Source organism: Microcaecilia unicolor, chromosome 5, assembly GCF_901765095.1.
Source record: "Microcaecilia unicolor chromosome 5, aMicUni1.1, whole genome shotgun sequence".
Taxonomy (NCBI): Eukaryota; Metazoa; Chordata; class Amphibia; order Gymnophiona; family Siphonopidae; genus Microcaecilia; species Microcaecilia unicolor.
The window spans coordinates 349,912,738-349,935,493 of NC_044035.1; the positions used below are offsets into that span (position 1 = coordinate 349,912,738).

Below are 22,756 nucleotides of genomic sequence, written 5' to 3' on the forward strand. Positions count from 1 at the left end.
ATAAAAGCTAGAGATCTGGTTGGATGCTTAGCAGTTACCTTTTAGTACAAAGAAGTGTGCAGAGTGATGCACTTGAGGTGTAAAAACTCAAAGGAATTGTATGTGGTAAGAGGGTAGAGGCTGATAAGTATGGACCACTGAGACCTTGGGATGATAGCAGCTGAGGATCTCAAGGTAGCAAAACACTGTAAGGGCAGTGGTTAAGCCAAAGGGCTTCCAGGCTGTGCACAGTGAGGGGCATAATGAGCAGAAATGAGGTCACAGTGCTCCCATCTCTCTCATGTACAGGGTTTTGGTGAGGTCACAGTAGGAGTAGCATGTTGAGTTTTACAGGTTGTATCTTGCTATGGACATACAGAGGCTGCTGGAGTCAGTACAGAGGAATGTGACCAATAAAATAAGAGGTCTCCATCAGATCTCTCATCTCAGAGGGATAAAGGGAATATAATACAAAGCTTATATGAAGCTACAAGCAGATGCCTTCAAAAGTAACAGCATAGACTATTTTCTCATAGATGTGGTGATGCCTGGAACACCCTCCTGAAGGAGGTGGTGGACCTAAAACTTGTGATGGAATTCAAAAAGAAGTGGGATAAACAGGTTTGATCCTTAAAAAGTCAAGAAAATGTAAAGAAGCATTGAGTATTTCTGCTAAGTAATGAGTTAACATTTTCAATAAATTTTAGGGAAAGTAACCTGTACTGTAGTGCACTGCATGACAGCTACAACCCCAACAACTTTCCTGAGCAGACTGGATGGTCTAGTGATATTTCGCTATCATTTATGATGTTTGCTTGTTGGCTCTATCACTTAATGTATATGAACTCACATAATGCTGTCAGTTGTCACTCAGCAGTGTGGTTAAACATTGAACTGTGTGGCTGCAGGTTGCCTATAGTTTAAACTGCTGTTCCCACAGTCACACTTGGCATCCTTTGGTCCGCAACTTCTAACCTCTTTCTGAGACTAAGTGAAATATGTGTGAAAATACAGGGATGCTACACAAACAGCAACATGATACACAATGACTGAAAGAGGTGCAGGGTTTGTACATCTGTACATTTCTGCGATATCCACCAGAAACATCTGCCTTGGCAAAACTGAGCTCTGCAAGTGAACCACATCTAAAATGCTGAACCAGATGCTTTTTATTTATAGCTTACAGCTGACCACTCATCTGCCTGCCCCAGCACAGGTCTGAGGACCTGGCTTTTGTTCATCTGAACCAGGCAACTAAGCTCTTAGCACTTCAGGTTGTTTCTACTACCAAGGCCCACTGTGTTGAGCCAAATGAAGGCCATGTGCAAGGGTGGGTGGGGATCTATAGTTTAGTGTTGTCGTGGAAAGGGATGGCACACTTATTCTGTTCTGATTCCAGGCCGGGTTCTACTACACTGGAGTGAAGACATGCACTATGGAAGACGAGTCCTTGGGTGTAAATACTGATGTGGGGCTTACGGTTTAATGCAAGGGACTGACTCCTGAATATTTCCATGAAGCATGTTTTGAATTGGCCCTTCTTGTTCCACAGTCCAGTAGCGCTGGGTAACCTTGCTGCTATGGCCCTTATATATCTATTTATTGGGCTTTATTAACTGCCTTTATGAAGAGATTCAGCCAAGGTGGTGTATTACGTAGGTGTCGGACCACAAAACTTTTTTTTATTCCTTATGTCTAGGAGGTGGCGGGGGTCCATCTTGAAATCCGAGTCCACTACACTCCGGTCTTGGTTCAGTTCAGTGCATGGAAGCCAAAAAAAGCTGGATCCAAAGTTAGGGTAGCACAGTGATTCCCAAACTGTGGAGACTTGCTGAATGGGCACAGGCCCTGCCTCCAACACATGGTCCGTGAGGGCTATAATCCAGTCAGATTTTCAAGATTTCCTCAATCGACATGCATGAGATCTATTTGCACAGAATGGAAACAATTAATGCAAATCAATCTCGTACGTGCTCATTGTGGAAGTACTGAAAACCTGACTAGGCTGAGGCCCTTGAGGACTGGTTGCCTACTCCTGAACTAATACACAGGAACCTGTTCTGGCTACTGTTATTTTCAAACTTTGGATAAGCAGGGGTGGGAGTGTTTTCATCATTCTATAGGTTCCTATGAATTTTTAAGAGTTAAACAGGGGTCCCACTGGCTAAAAGTTTAGGAAGCACTGGGGGGGGGGGGGGGGGGGGGGGGGGGGGGAGGGGTAGCAAGGCTGTTTCTGAAATTACAGTTGTGTGCAACCAGTACACATCTGGTTTTGAGAATCGCTAGGATTGGAAATCTGTTCCCTTCTGCCTTTGAGCATTGATGAACTTACCAGAAATCACCCCCCCCCCCCCCCCCCCCCCCCAAAAAAAAAAAATAAATAAAACCACAACCCTAGTTGAGTATTTAATGGCTGCATGCCATTTGGACAATCAGTATTGGACACGGTCTATTCCTTTTATTAAATATATCCCTTTGCCCAAGCAGTTTCACTTTCACCTAAACACGTGTCTCCCTTTGTTCAGTAGATATTTTTTGACTTTTGTATTGCTTTTCTTTTCACAACCCAAAGTCATTTTCATATTCAATTTCTAAAAGGTTTCAAATGGCGAGTACAATCTCGGTTCTGCTTCCTTGATTAGGATTATTCCGAGTATGAGGCTGCAATCAAAGCAGCTTTTTGAGCTGTGTAATGAATTTCAACCACCTGTTCTGCTCACTCCTGTTAATTTTAAATTAGTTTTCAACCCAGCTAGTCAGGTTCTCAGGATACACACAATGAATATGCATTAGATTGATTTGTACGCAAATCTACCTCATGCATATACATTATGCGTAGGCTGAAAAACCTAACTGGCTAGGTGTGTGCGGCAATGATCTCGTGATCCCCTTTAAACAAAAATGGAGGCAGAATATTCTCAACCCAACATCAGGATTTCAAGGATGGAGAACAGGCAAAGACGTAGCACAGCAGTGCATCAGACAACACATTAATCTAAGCGCATGGCCTTGAGGAGAAATAATGCTGAATGCAGAGAGATCAGGGTACAGCAGGGACCTAGTATTTTGCAGTATTATAGGTCGCTTTTCCTAGCAAATCCAATTTCTGCAGAAAGGGGGGTTTAGAGGAATTAACAAATCAGCTCTTGCTAGGACCCTGTTGCACTTATCAACCTCAGGATTGTCAGAGAGCCGTGCCAAACCTACTTTGAACTCTGTATGGTGATGAAGATCCAGCTTGGTTAAACGTGGATCTTTGCACAGCACTCTGCAATGGCTGATCCCTCTTCTGTGGAAGGTTCACACTGCTGAGCAGAGGAGGACTATTACAACAGCACACTTAACAAGGCTCCTATTTTCTAACAGTAATATAGGATAGGTCCCAGTATGCCCGTACAAAAGTGATGCTCAAATGCTGATGCACAAACTTACATACGTCACAACTTGACCTCTGCTGCAGCCCTGGGAACACCTATACAGAGCACATAAAGACAGGCACACAGTTTCCATGTGTCTAAACTGTTACAGGTAGATGCAGTGGCACAATTTTAGAAAAGTCCCAAATCCCTCAGGTTCTTTTTCTTACATTTTGTACTAAGGCTACAAAGCGCTAGGTTTCTGGCTTTTGAAAACGATTTCAAGATTTATGCATATTAGTACACAGTGCTGCATGAGGTAAGGTAATGAGCTTTCAAAGTCCCTGCCCTGGGAGATTAGTTTGGATCTAAGGAATTGGGCTGATGGATGCCCGGCAGCAGTAGCAGCATCAGCATGGCAGAGCAAACACCAGTACCTGCACAGGGTACACAGTAGCACTAAAGTACATCTTTCTGACCTTGTAATAAAAGCCCCGGATGTTGCTCAGCGCTGCTGCAGCTTAGAGGTGACAATACCTAATGAAAGAGCCCAGGTGTGAAATGACTTCTAAAGACATGTCCACACCAGATCTTTAAACCTTAATGATCCCCAATGTGGAATGTTAGGGATTCAGGCTAATACTTGCCTGAGGCCCGCACATCCATATAGATCAGTGGCTCCCCAGGCATAGGCTTAGCCTGCCACACACAGGGGCTCCTACAGACTCAGAGCCAGATGCACAAAACCAGATGCTCCTCTTCCAGGTCTCTTCAGCCAATCAGAGTGCGTGTAGCTGACACCAGCAAGCTAGATGCGCTTTGATTGGCTGAAGAGTCCCAAGAAGAGGAGCATAACCGAAAGGGACATCCCGATTCTCCGACTGGCTACCGAGGTAATGGTGAATGCAATGGAGCTACAACAAGTAGCTCATTTGCATTCCCTTTCCTTAGTGAATTCCTGTTCCCTACCGATTCGCTATGGAATCGGTAGGGAATGGGAATTACCGACGACTTTAGTGCATCTTCCTCTCAAACCTTCTTTCAAAAAATTCCCTCCCTGCACAGAAGCCAGGAGCTGAAGTACAGGGTGACACCTCCTGCCAATGCCCAAGTACCTAGCAGGGATGGAGGGCCTGAAACTGGTACTGTAGTCAAAAACTCCTGAGTGCCAAACTTTCACCTGAAGTGTGTATTAGAAGGGGAATTATTTGCATCCTTTATCTAAAAAACACTAAAATAGTTTCCATTTCCTGACCAGCAGCAGCAATACAAACACTAAAAGCAAATTTATTATTTTTGCCCCACAAAGGAAAAAAAAAACACAAAACAGAAACATTATTGAAAAAAAAAAGGCAGGCTCTTTTCTTTATAACGATAATGGCATATATGAAACTGTAATTCCTTCTGTACAGTAAATGTTACAGCACCTGTTTCGACTCTTGTTTCTTGACACTGACCTGTCCCCACACCTCTCCCCCCATATTAAAGTAAGTGCCTTAGGCTCTTTGTGGTGGAAAGGGTTGAGACAGATCCCAACACTCCCTTGCTCAGCATCTTCTTGTCTGCTCTGCCAATCCATTCCAGCACTTAAGAAAAAAAGAATGAGGCAAACCTCTGCCAAACTGAGACAGCAGGATCCAGGTCCCCAGTTCTTGGGTCTTATTACTATGGCGACAAAAAGGAAGGAAAAACACCTGTATGATCCACTATGAGCGCCAAGCCACATGACCTACCAGATGACAGCCCGATAGTGTGAAGGCGAGGGGGGGGAGGGGGGAGGTGTCACATGACACAGTGCATTTAAGCTCGCTGCGGGAGGATTCCTCAGGTGTGGGAGACCAAAGCGGCACGTTGTTGGGGAGGAGGGAAGGAAGATAAAGTGAAAAAAAAAAACCTCTTTAAAAATAAGTTTTTCAAGGTTTACAAATATTTAATTGCACTGAAGTCAATGTGAATTGTGTCTTTTTTTTTTCCCAGATTCCCACAATCCGTTGCTTCATGCATGGCACATTCTCTTCTTTGCTTCAGTCCTCCCAGTGAAAAATATTAAATATTCAAAGTAATAAAATAGAGAATATTTCTATACTGTATGTTCTGCCTAGTGCAAACAGGGTCACCTGGGGATATTCTTGAATTTACCCCGTGACCACTGCATGGCTGGCAGTGCAAGGCACGTCTGTAAGTGTTCCAGCTCAGCCTGGAGCCGTTCCCTCTCTGACAGCACCTTCTGCTTCTCCCGCTGCAGCTCCTGTGTGCAAAGCAGAGAAAAGACGGTTAGTGCTCAGAATAGGGGAGTGGTAGGCTGAGGGGGCTCTGGGATACAACCATGTGATCTGGAAATTAGGGGCACAAAGTATAATCTACTTTCTGGGAATGGAGCAAACTACAAAATAATGCAAGACCAGGGAAGAAAAACAAGAAGAGATGGTGGAGAGTATACAGAAAATGAAATATGAATAGCAACCATGTAACAGAACTGAAGGACTAGAAAACCCATTTTTTCTGCCCTTCCCATCTGATCAACAGCTTTACCCAGAGCAGTTGTTCTGCTCCTCTGAACAGGCTCGTTCACGCACCCAGAACCCTATGTTACTACTGAGCTGCTTCTTCCAGCCTCGGGTTTGACCCCCTTTCTTCTCAAACCAAACTTTCTGTTCACAAAGGAATGGGGAGAGTTGGAACAAGAAATGGTACAAACCAACAATTCGCTTGACCTTCTGGTGTTTTTAATCCAGTTTCTCAGAGAATGATCAAGTGTATATGACAATGAACACCTTAGGGGGAGGGGGGAGATGTGGCTGCAAGCTCTGTCATATACCACATGACCATCCCTAAGGAGAAAACAGTAACCCTGTTTCATTGCCCTGCCTTACGAAAATGGCCAAGGCAGTTCAAAGTGCCACTAGGCCACTCCTTGGAGTGGAGGAGTGGCCTAGTGGTTAGGGTGGTGGACTTTGGTCCTGGGGAACTGAGGAATTGAGTTCGATTCCCACTTCAGGCACAGGCAGCTCCTTGTGACTCTGGGCAAGTCATTTAACCCTCCATTGCCCCAGGTACAAATAAGTACCTGTATATAATATGTAAGCCGCATTGAGCCTGCCATGAGTGGGAAAGCGTGGGGTACAAATGTAACAACAACAAAAAAGAAGTCCAGCAGCTGGTTAATGTGCGATTCAGTCAGCGTGTGGTCCACTTACCGCCATGCTGTGAGAGAGCTGACCTGCAGTCACGCTGAGACTGTAGTGCTGAGCTTCAAGCCACCGACACTGGTTCTGCAACACCCGACGCTCCAGATTTTGCTCTGAAATTAAGGCAGTGCGGGTCAGCCAGACGAAATGGTTTCATTTTCTGAGAGCCTGGCGGCTCTGAGCTATCAAAAGCTGATCTATGCTGTGTATCCAGGCAGATGTGGTCTGGATCTGGGTTTTGTTCTGCTTATAAGCATGGTCATAGGAACAGCGGGGTGTCATGGTAAAAAGCAGAAAACTGAAAGGCAAATAGTCAGGTGCGTTCAGGGGGCAGCACTTGAGCTTCTGAAACTAGTATCAGAATTTTAAATGCTTCCCAACATACAGTAGTTTAAGCGCCAGGGGAGGAGCAAATATTTCTGGCCCTGCACCATCCACGTTGTCTGCACTCCTTAGACAAATCAGCTGCCCTCCCTCAGCCGCACCCCATGCCTGCGTTCTTTCTGCTACCAGGTTTGACACTGGTTGTTCTAAGCTGCCACTGTGATATTATCCACCTAGTTATACACATTAAGACAAGCCTTGACACAATGCTCATAGGAATGGCTGTTGCACAACATCCCAACTGTGTGAGAAAAGTACAATCTTCTTCATTCTGTAACAGGTTGTCTAACACTGGGCACCAATTGCAATGTGTAACAGAGTCCCGGCCCTTACGCACTAGGCTGTTACAGTCTTAAGTGAAAATGCTAGCTGGGTGCTAAGCGGGATTGTAATCTATAACTTTAGTGTGCAACTCGCTTAGTGTTTAAATGCAGGGGCTGTACACATTTACAAACCATAGTAGATGATGGCAGATAGATTATTGCAACCTACTTCTCACCGGCCTCCCACTTAGCCATCTCTCTCCTCTTCAATCAGTCCAAAACTCTGCTGCGTGACTCATTTTCTGCCAGAGTCGCTATTGCTCACATTAGCCCTCTCCTCAAGTCACTTCACTGGCTCCCTATCCGTTTCCGCATTCAATTCAAACTTTTCTTACTGACCTATAAGTGCATTCACTCTGCCGCTCCCCAGTACCTCTCCGCTCTTGTCTCTCCCTACGCCCCCCCCCCTCGGGTACTCCGTTCTACGGATAAATCTCTCTTGTCTGTCCCCTTCTCCTCTACTGCCAATTCCAGACTCCGTTCCTTTTATCTCGCCGCAGCTCACGCCTGGAATAAACTTCCCGAGCCTGTACGTCTAGCCCCGTCTTTGACCGTTTTCAAATCCAGGCTAAAAGCCCACCTCTTTAACGTTGCTTTTGACTCCTAACCTCTACTCACTTGCCCTGTACCCTTCTTTCCCCACCTTTTTAACTCCCTTGCCTGTTAGTTGTTCTGTCTGTTTGCCTGTCCTATTTAGATTGTGAGCTCTTTGAGCAGGGACTGTCTTTTCATGTATGGTGTACAGCGCTGCGTATGCCTTGTAGCACTATATAAGTGATAAGTAGTAGTAGTAATAATGTAGAAGCCTGCCCTTGCAGATCAGCAACGCGGCAGCGCAGGCTTCTGTTTCTGTGAGTCTGACGTCCTGCACATACATATCTGCAAGGGCAGGCTTCTAGATGGAATGTTGCTAGTGGAGGAGTAGCCTAGTGGTTAGTGCAGTGGAATATGGAATGTTGCTATTACTTGAGATTCTACATGGAATGTTGCTACTATTTGAGATTCTAGATGGAATGTTGCTATTCCACTAGCAACATTCCATATTTAGATTGTGAGCTCTTTGAGCAGGGACTGTCTTTTCGTGTGTGATGTACAGCACTGCGTATGCCTTGTAGCGCTATAGAAGTGATAATACGTAGTAGTAGTAGATAAAGACCTCTATGGTCCATCCAGTCTGCCCAACAAGATAAACTTATAGTATAAGGTATGATGTGATACTACATGTATACCTGATCTTGATTTGTCCTTGCCATTACAGGGCACAATACAGAATTAGTGCTTAGCTCGCTGCATCTTGATGTTTAACCTTTGGTGACCTTTCTAGAATTGCCACCAGTGTGTCTGAGAGAGAGCAGAGATACGGCCAAGCTTCTGCCCCACTGTACTATGGGGGCATGTTTGTCCCAGTCACTCACCTTCTATATGTTCCTGGTAAGCTTCAAAGATGGCCTCTATTCCCTGCCATTTAGGTCTGGGGGGTTCCTCCTCTTCCTCATCTTCAGAGGATTCGGTATCCTCTTCCTCACTGTCTCTGCTCTGCTCCTGGACCAGAGGGCCCTGCTGGCCATTCCGCTGTGGCACTGTGCTCCTGCTCGTGGTCTGGAGTTCGGGAATGTTATAGTGGATGGAGGCGTCCAGCTTGTGATTCTGATCGGCAGTTAGTGAGGCTGCAGTTCCTAGAAAAAAGACAGGGAAATTCTAGTGGAAGGTCAGGCAGTCACTGACACCCCAGAAAACTACTATGAACACATATTAGGGAGGTCAAGTGCTCTTCCATTATGACTCTTCACTGATAAGCAACAATTGTATTGATGGAAATAGACTGAATATGTCTCGAGTCCCTGATTGGATAGATCCATTAAGTAGTCCAGTAGGTAATTTATTTATTTGTATCCCACATTTTCGCACCTATTTGCAGGCTCAATGTGGCTTACATTGTACCGTGATGTCGATCGCCATTTCCGGTAGAGAAATACAGAGTGGTGATTGCATTAAAGTTCATGAGTAATAGAATGAATTAGGTAGTCTAGGAGGAAGAATTAAGTATTGTCCAGTTCTGGTATAAGTTTCGTTGTGTTGCAGGGTTCAGGTGTTTAGGTTGGGTCGTTGTGGTATGCCTTTTTGAACAAGTTGGTTTTTAGTGATTTCTGAAAGATTGTTAGGTCATGCATTGCTTTCATAATGTTTGGTAGTGCATTCCAAAGTTGTGTGCTTATGTAGTATTTTAATGTTAAAACGAATTGGAGAAAATGTTTCTTCACTCAATGTGTAATTAAACTCTGGAATTCGTTGCCACAGAATGTGGTAAAGGTGGTTAGCTTAGCAGGGTTTAAAAAGGTTTGGACGGCTTCCTAAAGGAAAAGTCCATAGACCATTATTAAAATGGACTTGAGGAAAATCCACTATTTCTGGGATAAGCAGCATAAAATGTATTGTACTTTTTTGGGATCTTGCCAGGTATTTGTGACCTGGATTGGCCACTGTTGGAAACAGGATGTTGGGCTTGATGGACCTTTGGTCTGTCCCAGTGTGGCAATACTTATGTACTTAGGATTCATTCTCTTCTCTGCACCATTACGAATATTATGACCACTTCACGTGGATGGATAAGATTGCCTTATGGAAGGTTTTTACTGAACAATATCTACTAATGCCTTTCAATATCCATGCAGTCAGTTGGAGGGAAGAAACGTTTGCATGTAGGAGTAACACCTGTCACCTGTTAGTAGAGAGGAGACCAATTCTAGATGACAAGGCTGGTCCTGTGCTAGTGCTAGAAGCCACAGACAAGCAGCTGGGCTTGAGAATGAGTTGGGCTGAATCCTGTATTACCTTCTGAATAACCTCTGAGACTAGGGGAATCTGAGGAAACAGGGAATGCATCTGTCCTTAATTTGGTAGATGTCTTGAACAGAAGACCTTGCATTTTTTGTTGGCTTCCTATGCAACAAGGTCATAAGTATTTAAGCATCAACATACTAGGACAGTCCAAAGGACTCAAGCCCAATATCCTGTTTCCAACAGTGATCAACCTAGGTCACAAGTACCTGGCAGGATTCCCAAAAGAGTAAACTGAATCTCAGGAACAAGCTGATAGTGGTTTAAGGACTTTTCTTGCAAGAACTTGTCCAAACCATTTTTAAACTCTGCTACGCTAATGGCTTTTACCACATTCTCTGGCAATGAATTATATGTTGAGTGAGGAACAAGCTGATAGTGGTTTAAGGACTTTTCTTGCAAGAACTTGTCCAAACCATTTTTAAACTCTGCTACGCTAATGGCTTTTACCACATTCTCTGGCAATGAATTATATGTTGAGTGAAGAAATGTTGTCTCCAATTTGCTTTAAATGTGCTGCTTAGTAACTTCATTATGTGCCCTCTGGTCCAGTGGTTCCCAAACCGATCCTGGAGACTTCCCCAACCAGTCAGATTTCCAGGATTTCCAAAATGAATATGCATGAGAGAAATGTGCATGCAAATCTATTTCATGAATATACATGTATGTATGCAAATGCCAGAAGCCTAAGAAATAAAATGGAAGAGTTAGAATATATTGCACTAAATGAAAAGATAAATATAATAGGCATCTCTGAGACCAGGTGGAAGGAAGATAACCAATGGGACACTGTCATACCAAGGTACAAATTATATCACAGTAATAGGGTGGATGAAATTGGTGGAGGAGCAGCATTGTAAGTTAAGGAGGGCCTTGAATTAAATAGAATAAAACAAATTCTGCAGGACACAAAACACATCTTGGAATCCCTATGGATTGAAATTCCACATGTAAAGGGGAAAAGGATAGAAATAGGAATGTACTGCCATCCACCTGGCCAGGACGAACAGACAAATGCAAAAATGCTATCAGAAATTAGGGAGGCTAACTAATTGGGTTACACAGTAACAATGGGTGACTTTAGATACCCTAAAATGGAAGGTAAAATTCCTTGATGAAATCAAAGACTGCTTTATGGAGCAGCTGGTTCAGGAACCAACAAGAGGAGGAACAATTCCTTAATGGAGCACATGATCTGGTGCAGGAGGTAATGGTGATGGAACCACTGATAACAGTGATCATAACATGTTCAGACTTGATATAATCGCTGGAGTAAGTACACACAGGAAATCCAATATGTTAGCAGTTAACTTTCAAAAAGGAGACTATGATAAAATGTGGAGCAAAAATACCATCCTGGAAGCCCAGACCAGATATATTCCATGCATTAAAAAAGGAGGAAGGAAGGCCAACGATAGCTGGCATGGTTAAAAAGTGAGGTGAAGGAAGCTATTAGAGCTAAAAGAAAATCCTTTAAAAAATGGAAGAAGGATCTGACTGAAAATAATAGGAAACAGCATAAGGAATGTTGTCAAATGCAAAGAACTGATAAAGAGGCAGATAAAGACTTTGAAAAGAATATTGTGCTGGAGGCAAACACACATTGGAAAAACTTTTTTAGGTATATTAGAAGCATGAAGACGGTAAACGAAATCAGTTGGACCACTAGATGAACGAAGGGTAAAACGGGCACACAGGGAAAGCAAGGACACAGCGAAGAGATTAAATGATTTGTTGCTTTGGTTTTCACCAAGGAAGATGTGGGAGAGATACCAGTGCCACAAATGGTATTCAATGCTGATAAGTCAGAGAAACAAAGAAATCTCTGTAAACCTGGAAGATGTAATGGGGCAATTTGACAAATTGAAGAGTAGCAAATCGCTTGGACTGGATGGTATTCATCCCAGAATACTGATAGAATTGAAAAACGAATTTGCAGAACTATTATTTATAATATGTAATTTATCTTTAAAATCAAACATGGTACCGGAAGATTAGAGGGTGGCCAATGTAACACCGATTTTTAAAAAGGGTTCCAGAGGTGATACGGGAAATTATAGACTGGTGAGTCTGACGTCAGTGCCAGGCAAAATGGTAGAGACTAATATAAAGAACAAAATTATAGAGCATATACCTAAGCATAGATTAATGAGACAAAGCCAACATGGATTTAGTCAAGGAAAATCTTGCCCCACAAATCTACTACATACCTTTGAAGGGGTGAATAAAAGGTGAGCCGGTTGATATTGTGTATCTGGATTTTCAAAAGGCATTTGACAAAGTACCTCATGAAAGATTACTGAGGAAATCAGAAAGTCATAGGATAGGAGTTAAAATGTCCTGTTGTGGATTAAAAACTGGTTAAAAGATAGAAAACAGAGAGTTAGGATTAAATGGTCAGTATTCTCAATGGAGAAGGGTAGATAGTGGGGTACCCCAGGGGTCTGTGCATGGATCGCTGCTTTTTAATACATTTATAATTGATCTAGAGATGGGAGTAACTAGTGAGGTAATTAAATTTGCTGATGACACTAAGTTGTTAAATCGCAAGAGGATTGTGAAAAGAGAACCTTGCAAGACTGGGACACTGGGCGTCTAAATGGTAGACGGTAATTTTAGTGGCTCTTTTGAGAATGATCTGGGTTTCTCTTGTACTGTGCCTTCAAGAGCCGGGTCATATGCTACAATGTGAAAAGCTGCCTGTTCCAGTGTGACTGAAAGATGGGAACAGAGTTTCCTGGTAGGAACCTTAGAGACAGGTTGCAAAACTGACATAGATGGTGTCTTCCCAGAAGTTGCAGGAAAAAATCTGCCCAGAAGAAGGTGAGACCACAAATTCTGCATTAAGAGATAAGAAATACGGCTTTGCTTTTCTGTGCTGCTTGCCGCGCTGTCCATCAGCTGACGAGGATTTAATTGAGGTTTTAAGCTATGTACCTACTCAATTTGAGCCCCTTGTCTTTACCCAGAGGTACCACTGTGAGGCGCTTTAGATCTGGCAAAATTGGTGCTCTATGTGGTGGTGGCTCTAGAAATTAAAGAAGTGCTTCCAAGGTTGTAGTATTCATTGCCTATTTTTTTTTGAGGCGAGAAAGAGCAGTGAGCATCCATTTGTCAAAGCAGATGACAAAAAAAAAAAATGGCATCGATAAATTAGCATGGGAAATGGTGCACATGCCCAGAAAAAATTTGCAATTGTACTGGGCATCTGAGAACAGTGGTCTAACTTGGCAGCAGGTGGATGATGTCCTGGTAAGTGTGGCTGAATGAGACTGATGGTCTAGAGAAATGCCTCTGTGGTCCCACCAGGCCCAGCCAAGAGCAAGCCCACAACCCACTCTTGGCACTCTAGTGATATCTCTCTCCCTTAGCCTCCTCTCCCAGTGCTTTCTTGAGTCTACCAGCACTCCTGTGGTCCCTAACCCCCCCCCCCCCCCCCACTAGTACCCAATTTCCCACTCTTCTCTCCTGTTACCTTTGTGTTTCTGCAGTGCCTTCTGAGTGGACTGAAGCACTGACTCGTGGAACTGGTGAGCAAACTCCTCAGCCAGGAAGGGTTCCCAGGGCCGGCTTTTGCCATTTATGTTGCGGGACAGAGACCCGGGGCCATCCTTGGACAGCGGGCCCCGGATCAAGCTCAGGATTCCCACATTCTTCTTGCTGAAATGTGTGTCGTTGCTCCTGGGCCTCTCAGCAGTACTAGACACCGGGTCCTTCAGCCGTAGGGCCTCTGGGGGCCTGGGCTGTTCAAGTTTGATGGGCTCTGGTGACCTGGGAGCTTCAGGCTGCGGGGCAACGCTGGGAGGTTTATTTAAATCTGCAGAGAGGGGTGATGGTGGCACTGGCAGATCTGTGTTAAAAAAAAAAAAAGTCAAGTCACTTCTCTCATATCTCGGTTCAGTGTGGACTGCAACAAAATTAACCAGCTAAACAAACTGGGAAGAAAACAAGTGTTTTTTTAGTTTTCTTCTAAACCCCAAATAGTTAGTTTCCAGTTTGATAGCTTCAAAACCTTTTTTCTAGTTACTAATTTTAACAAAAATAGGGAAGTTAAATTATTTGCCCTGGGTCACAGCCTGAATGGTGAGCTAAGACTGGAACCCAAGTCCTTAACAAACTGGCAGCGGACTGAATCCTGTATCCTGAGGACAGCTATGGCAGACATTAAAGACGTGCTTAATAAGTGCTCACTATTATTACATGATATGGTTTGACATCAGGGCAAAGGCGGAGTGCAGACGCACGAATGAGATAAGGCCGTTAGTGCAGTTCAATTAACAAAGCACAGATTAAATACACTCCCACAGATCTGTCATACCTCCCTTCCTCAGGGGTGTCCATATTCATTCTTCAGACCCACTATTCTGAACTGTAACTTTTCCTGCTATACATATGGCTCCTTTTTAAATCATCTCCCCCTTCCCAGTGCTGCCCAACATGGCATTCCTCTCCACCCTCAAGCAGATACAGTACTCACCAGCACTGCCCACCCAGGCATTTTTGACTGCTCCTGGTGAACAGCTTTTCATGGGCTCCGATGCCACAACCTTCTGTTTCATGCTGTGGAGCAGCTCCACCAACTTTTCCTCATCTGGCAAACAAGCAGAGAAAGAAAAGGATTAGTGCACCCTCAATGCGAAAAGCAAAAACTCTGTCACAATCTAAGCCTCCTCACTGCTTCTTCTGGGGTAGCACCACACCACCATCCTCTCACAACTTCCCAAAAACTGAGCCCATCCTGACTTTTAAGGGCTCCCAATCTCCATCTCCTTATGTGAGTGGCCACTGCACTGTAATTATCCTGTCAGGAGCCACTCCACATGATGTGGAGTGGAGGAGTGGCCTAGTGGTTAGGGTGGTGGACTTTGGTCCTGGGGAACTGAGTTCGATTCCCACTTCAGGCACAGGCAGCTCCTTGTGACTCTGGGCAAGTCACTTAACCCTCCATTGCCCCATGTAAGCCGCATTGAGCCTGCCATGAGTGGGAAAGCGCAGGGTACAAATGTAACAAAAATAAAATAGATACTATTGGAGATTCTACATGGAATGTTGCTACTATTGGAGATTCTACATGGAATGTTGCTATTCCACTAGCAACATTCCATGTAGAAGGCTGCGCAGGCTTCTGTTTCTGCACGTACGTGCAGGACGTCAGACTCACAGAAGCAGAAGCCTGCGCGGCCACATTGGTGATCTGCAAGGGCCGACTTCTACATGGAATGTTGCTAGTGGAATAGCAACATTCCATGTAGAATCTCAAATAGTAGCAACAGTGGAGGAGTGGCCTAGTGGTTAGGGTGGTGGACTTTGGTCCTGAGGAACTGAGTTTGATTCCCACTTCAGGCACAGGCAGCTCCTTGTGACTGGGCAAGCCACTTAACCCTCCATTGCCCCATGTAAGCCGCATTGAGCCTGCCATGAGTGGGAAAGCGCGGGGTACAAATGTTACAAAAATAACAAAAAAAATTGTAATCCGTCGCCACAATTATCCCTGCATCTTTTTTTACTGGACTAACTTAATACAAGTTTTGAATTGCTTTTCAAGGTTAAAACCTCCTCTCTCAGGTCAGGGCAATATAAACTCATAGCTCAGACACCTAAGGAAAGAGACTTTAATCTCCAAACGCTAGTTAATCCAAAACAAAGGTATCACCTTAACTTAAACTGGACTAACACTACTTGACCCTGGCCTGTATCTCTGCCGGTACCACTCCCAGACTCTGCAAGGTAATATTCATCTGGGATGCAGCCCCATAAAGTTATACGGCATAAGTTGTCTGTATAACCTGATGCATGTTTTCAGCAATCCAACTTGTTTATATCAGATTGCAGAAAAAACACGAATAAAGTTTCCCATTACATTTTATTTCTGTAGTCAAATTAACCGGCTAAGTTATCTGTATAGTGGCTGAAAATCACAAGTCTACAACTAAGCTCAACCCACCCCAAATCCCATCCCAATTTTGAAAACCAAAATAGGAGGCAGGTCTATAAAGGGGTACTTAAAGGGGGCCTAACTGAAGCCTATTCTATAGAGGCAAGTAGGGTCCTACTTTACAGAGTACTAATATAATCAGATATATATACACATATTTTATTTATTTGAATTTGGCTCAAGTCTTTTTCAATTGTAGATCAAGGTGAGTTTTCTTCAGGTATTGTAGATATTTCCCTGTCCCCCAGAGAGCTCACCAGCTAAGTGTGTACTTGATGCAAGGAGAAATTAGGTCTTACCTATTCCAGAACACGTGGGATAGTTGTGTCCATCAATCAGCAGATGGAGATAAGAATTGAAAACTGAGCTGAGATATATCTCTCTTGGCATCCAGTCAAGCTCCTCAGAATTTATGTAGAGAAGCAGTAAGGAGAAACTCAAAATAAACACAACAACCTAATACTAACCAGACAAGCAAACGTGTGGACCTCTCATCTCTAGACAACTTGCAGAAAACAAGAAATATACAGGACGCACAATGCAAGGTGACAGTCATTATTTGACCCATTACTTCACATCAACTAAACATCTCAGAAACCTTGGGCAGGACTCTGGAATAAGGGGAAGGACTAAGAGAAAGTAAATGGCCAGGTAAGACTTAAATTTCTCCTACGTAGCTTCCCACTATTCTAGAAGCTGTGGGATGTTCAAAAGCAATCCCTAGAGTGGATGGGATCCTGGTGCCGCCACCCTGAAGACTGAAGTCGCCAAACTGGCTTCCAAGCACACCGCAAAATCTACCCTGAAGTGCATGGCAAAGGTATGCAGAGTCAACCACATCACAGTCTTGAAAATATCCACCAGAGACAGTAAGGTAGTCTCCTTCAGCCATCTAGCAACTGTGGCTTTAAAGCCATGAGGCCAAGCCTGTTTACCAAAAAGCACAAACAGCCTGTCTGATTTGTGAAACTCATTTGTGACTTCTAGATATCTAATGAGGACTCTACACAAATCGAGATGCTTTAAGGAAGAATAGTGAGCCTCTTTGTCCTCTCTACGAAAGGACGGAAGCTCCACAGATTGGTTGAGATGAAATCCTAATAGCGTTGTCAGCAGAAAGGAAGGAACTGTGCACAGGGAGACCCCGCCTCCAAAAAGTGAAGAAAGGGATCCCGATGAAAGAGCCTTAGCTCTGAAACCCTATGTGCCGACGCAACAGTCACCGAGAACTCTCTGTCTTTACTGTAAGATCTTTCAAGGCAGCCTTCCGGAGTGGCTCAAAAGGAGGAGTTGCCTAAAGGACTAAATTAAGGTTCCACTTTGGACATGGAGTACGAAAGGGAGGTTGCAAGTGACCAACTCCCCACATGAATCAAATGATATCTAGAGATGTCTTCTGTAGTCAGCCCCTGAAACAAGCCAAATTCGTAACTTAAACTTTTAGAGAATCCAACGCCAATCCTTTCTGAAGAACTGCCTGGAGAAATGCTAGGATGTGTGCAACCTGAGCACAGAAGGGAGATAGTCCGAGCTCAGAACACCAGCCCTCCAACTTCCATCACACCCTTGCATACACCATGGATATAGAGCGTTTCTGAGCCTGAAGCAATGCAGCTCTGACCGAATCAGAATAATCTTTTCATCTCAACCGAGCTCTTTCAATGGCCAAGCCGTAAAACCAAAGGGGCACAGCTCTTCCATGAGCACCAGACCTCACTTTGACTCCAGTGCAATGCGATCCTTTTCAACATGAGGCTTACCATGGTCCAAGGAGGAAAGACATACAGTCAATGTGTCTTCAGCCAGGACTGCAGTAGGGCATCGATCCCCATCGAGCTAGCTTCTTTTCAACAGCTGAAGAACTTGGGCACTTTGGTATTACTTTTTGTCGCCATCAATTCCAGAAGTGGAGAACCCCATCGATCCACTATCAGCTAAAACCTCTAGTTGGATAGTTTCCATTCTCCCAGGTCCAAGGAGTGCCTGCTGAGAAAATCCACCTCCACATTCAAGGACCCCGTAATATGACCTGCCAAGAAGCAGAGAAGATTTTTCTCCACCCAATTCATGAGGGAGGCCACTTCCACTGCCATTGGACAACAGCAGGTCCTACCTTGCTTACTGACACAAGTCACCGCCGTCGCATTGTTGGGAGAAAACTCAGACCAGGGCCTCTGCCTGAAAGGGAGTGAAGTCGCATAAGACATTCTGCACTGCCCTGAGCTCCAAGCGATTTATTGACCACTGAGACTCCTGTCCCGTCCAGGTGCCCTGTGGCAGATATAACGAGCTCACCAACCCAACTTGCTAGCGTCTGTTGCATTGTTTTATTGGAAAGGGAGCTCCGACAGTCAAATTCTTGGGTGAAAACACTACTGCATACTTTGGCAACAAGTGTCCAAGGATGAAGGCCAAATAGTGGAGTGCTGCAAGATCTGTACTGGGACCAGTGCTTTTTAATTTATGATGATCTGGAAATTGAAACGACAAGCAAGATGCCTAAAGTTGCAGATGACACAAAACTATTCAAAGTTGTCATAAAACACGTGTGGATTGTGAAAAATTTCAGGAAGACCTTAGGAAACTGGAAGTCTGAGCATACAAATGGCAGATGAAATTTAATGTGGACAAATGCAAAGTGATGCACATTGGGAAGACTAATCTGAATCAGTTACCTGATGTTGGGGTCCACCTTAGAAGTCAGCATCCAAGAAAAAGATCTAGGAGTCATTGTAGACAACATTACAAACAATAGTCTGAAATCTTCTGACAGTGTGCAGCAATGGCCAAAATAGCAAATAGGATGCTAGGAATTATTAGGAAAGGGATGCAAGATAAGACCAAGAATATTATAATGCCTCTGTATCGCTCCATGGTGCAACTTCACCTCGAGTACTGCATTCAATTCTGGTTTTCCGTATCTCAAAAAAGATATAGTGGAATTAGAAAAGGTTCAAAGAACAGCTACAAAGATGATAGGGGATGGAATTCCTCCCATATGAGGAAAGCCTAAAGAGGTTAGGCCTCTTCAGCTTGAAAAAGAAATGGCTGAGGGGGGATATGATTGAGATCTACAAAATCCTGAGTAGAATGGGTAAAAGTGAAATTGATTTTCACTCTTTCAAAAAGTACAAAGACCAGGGGACACTCAATGAGATTAAGTAGAAATAATTTTAAAATAAATAGGAGGAAATATTTTTTCATTCAAAGAATAGTTAAGCTCTGGAACTCGTTGCCTGAGTATGTGGTAACAGTGGTTAGCGTATCTCCTCTACTGCTAATTCCAGACTCCCATTCTTTTTATCTTGCTGCACCTTACGCCTGGAATAAACTTCCCGAGCCTGTACGTCTAGCCCCCTCTTTGGCTGTTTTCAAGTCCAAACTTAAAGCCCACTTCTTTACCACTGCTTTTGACTCCTAACCACTGCTCACTTGCCATGTCCTTTTTATCCTCACTTTATTCCCTTACCCTTAATTGTAAGCTCTTTGAGCAGGGACTGTCTTTTTTGTGTATGGTGTACAGCGCTGCATATGCCTTGCAGCGCTATAGAAATGATAAGTAGTAGTAGTAGTGGTTCCTAGAGGAAAAGTCCATAGTCTGTTATTGAGATGGAGATGGAGTAAGCCACTGGATTGGTAGCGTGGAATGTTGCTACTAATTGGGTTTTCTGCCATGTACTAGTGACCTAGATTGGCCACTATTGGAAGTAGGATACTGGATTAGATGGACCACTGGTCTGACCCAGTATGGCTATTCTTATGTTCTTAAGATCGTACTTCTGTGGCACCAGAGACCAGTGGCTGAGAAGAGATAAGAGCCCTTGTCCATGGCACCACTTCCATCATTGCTATTATTGACCCCAGAACCTGGGCCTGCCTTGACTGAGGAGAAGACGAATCTGTTGAACCAGCTTCAACTTTCTGTGCTCCATGAGGAAGATCCTCTCCCGTGCTGTGTCGAATAGAACACCCAGATACTCCAGCATCTGCAACAGTTAGTCAGCTCTTTTTGAAACTGATCACCGAACTCGATTGTAGAAAATGGACAACCTTGTCCGTCGCCACCATGCTGTCTGAATAGGACAACACATGAATGAGGCAGTTATTGAGATAAAGGTGACCTTCGATCCTCTAGTGCCAAAGGAAGGATGACGCCACCACCACAATAACTTTAGTAAACGTTCTTGGAGCCGTGACAAGATCAAAGGACAAAGCCCTGAACTGGAAGTGATGGCCCAGCACCACAAAACTTAGAAACCTCTGATGTTGTTGTTGTTTGTTACACTTGTACCCCGCACTTCGTGGCCATATGAGTATATGCAAATACACCTCCTTGAAATCATGGGCAGTGAGAAATTCTCCTGCTTGAACTGAGACTATGATTGCTCTTACTGTCTCCATGCATAAGTGGGACACTCGGAGGCAGTGTTTTACACATTTGCGATTTAAGGCCAGATGAAATGTGCCTTCCTTCTTTGGGACAATGAAGTAGACAAGTATCTGCCTTGTCCCTGTTTGGCCTGGGGAACTGGAACAATGGCCTGGAGCGCAAGCAAGGAATCGATGGTGGCCTGAATCTGAACTGCCTTGGTTCCCCCTTTTGACAAGGAGACTGCAAGAAGAGAGGAGCGACCTGGCGGGAGAACTCCAACTTGTAACCTTCTGTAAGAATATCCAGAACCCACAGGTACTACTACTACTACTACTATTTAGCATTTCTATAGCGCTACAAGGCATACGCAGCGCTGCACAAACATAGAAGAAAGACAGTCCCTGCTCAAAGAGCTTACAATCTAATAGACAAAAAATAAATAAAGTAATCAAATCAATTAATGTGAACGGGAAGGAAGAGAGGAGGGTAGGTGGAGGCGAGTGGTTACAAGTGGTTATGAGTCACAAGCAATGTTAAAGAGGTGGGCTTTCAGTCTAAATTTAAAGGTGGCCAAGGATGGGGCAAGACGTAGGGGCTCAGGAAGTTTATTCCAGGCGTAGGGTGCAGCGAGACAGAAGGCGCGAAGTCTGGAGGTGGCAGTAGTGGAGAAGGGAACAGATAAGAAGGATTTATCCATGGAGAGGAGTGCACGGGAAGGGGTGTAGGGAAGGACGAGTGTGGAGAGATACTGGGGAGCAGCAGAGTGAATACATTTATAGTTTAGTAGAAGAAGTTTGAACAGGATGCGAAAACGGATAGGGAGCCAGTGAAGGGTCGAGGAGAGGGGCAGTATGAGTAAAGCGACCCTGGCGGAAGATGAGACGGGCAGCAGAGTTTTGAACCGACTGGAGAGGGGAGAGATGACTAAGTGGGAGGCCAGCAAGAAGCAGATTGCAGTAGTCTAAACGAGAGGTGACAAGGGTGTGGATGAGGGTTTTGGTAGAGTGCTCGGAAAGAAAGGGGCGGATTTTACGGATGTTGTAAAGAAAGAAACGACAGGTCTTGGCAATCTGCTGGATATGAGCAGAGGAGAGAGAAGAGTCAAAGATGACCCCAAGGTTTCGAGCTGAGGAGACAGGGAGAATGAGAGAGCCATCAACAGAAATAGAAAACGGGGGGAGCGGGGAGGTGGGTTTGGGGGGGAAAATGAGAAGCTCGGTTTTGGTCATATTTAATTTCAGGTGGCGTTGAGACATCCAGACAGCAATGTCAGACAAGCACGCTGAAACTTTGGTTTGGATGCAAGGTGAGATATCAGGGGTAGAAAGGTAGATTTGGGAGTCATCAGCATAGAGATGGTAGGAAAAGCCATGGGATGAGATTAATGAACCAAGGGAAGAAGTGTAGATAGAAAAGAGGAGGGGACCAAGAACAGAACCCTGAGGTACGCCGACAGGCAGAGGGATAGAAGTAGAAGAGGATCCACCAGAGTGAACACTAAAGGTGCTGAGGGAGAGGTAGGAAGAGAACCAGGAAAGGACAGAGCCCTGGAATCCAAGTGAGGACAGGGTATCGAGAAGTATGCTGTGATCGACAGTGTCAAAAGCAGCGGAAAGATCAAGAAGAATGAGGATGGAATATTGACCTCTGGATTTAGCCAGTAATAGGTCATTGGAGACTTTAGTAAGCGCAGTTTCGGTTGAGTGGAGAGGGCGAAAACCAGATTGTAGTGGGTCAAGAATAGCATGTGAGGAGAGAAAATCAAGGCAGCGGCGGTGAACAGCACGCTCAAGTTATTTGGAGAGAAAAGGAAGGAGGGAGATGGGTCGGTAATTAGAGGGTCTGACGTGATTTTGGCCCACTCCTCCTCAAACTCCTGAAGACGTCCTCCCACCAGAAGAAGAGAAGAGTGAACCAGCCTTGCATCATTGCGAAGCTGTGGAGACACTGGGCGCTCTAGCTGAGAGGACTTCCTTCCACACAAAAGGAAGAGTGGCATGCCTGAAAGTTGGCATGCCTGAAAGTGGGACTTCTGACTCTATTGCTGATGACCAGGCCGGTACAGTCTGCTGTCTCGAAATCGAGACCCTTCTGAAAACAGACGACCAGAGGCTTATGGCTTAGTTTCTTCCAGTCCTTTCACCAAGTTACTGAGATATTCTCCAAAGAGCCACTTGCCCTGAAAGGGCAGTTTAACTAGATGTGACTTTGACACTGCATCCACAGCCCAACGCTGCAACCAGAGTTGCCAACATGTCATGACAGCCAAAGACATACTGTGGACGGTAACCCGTAACGTGTCACAAATGCATCCACCAAGTAGGCAAATCCCGCTTCCACCTGTGCATTATGGCACCTGCTTTGTGTTGCCAACTGCTGAT

At 44.5% G+C, this 22,756-nt stretch overlaps 2 protein-coding genes across 3 annotated transcripts in view; one reads left to right on the plus strand and one right to left on the minus strand.

The window, feature by feature from the left end:
• Positions 1–22,756, plus strand: part of GINS2 (GINS complex subunit 2) — a 111,793-nt gene that overhangs the window by 19,486 nt on the left and 69,551 nt on the right. The window lies entirely within an intron of this gene.
• The window catches only part of GSE1 (Gse1 coiled-coil protein), a 527,218-nt gene continuing 508,754 nt past the window's right edge, over positions 4,293–22,756 (minus strand). For both annotated transcript variants that reach the window (XM_030204548.1, XM_030204549.1), the window contains 5 exons: positions 14,546–14,659; positions 13,544–13,918; positions 8,646–8,906; positions 6,533–6,636; positions 4,293–5,583 (listed from right to left, as the gene is read on the minus strand). In XM_030204548.1, coding sequence (XP_030060408.1) covers positions 5,449–5,583; positions 6,533–6,636; positions 8,646–8,906; positions 13,544–13,918; positions 14,546–14,659 — 989 coding nt within the window. In that variant the 3' untranslated portion in view covers positions 4,293–5,448. The remainder of the gene's footprint in view (positions 5,584–6,532; positions 6,637–8,645; positions 8,907–13,543; positions 13,919–14,545; positions 14,660–22,756) is intronic.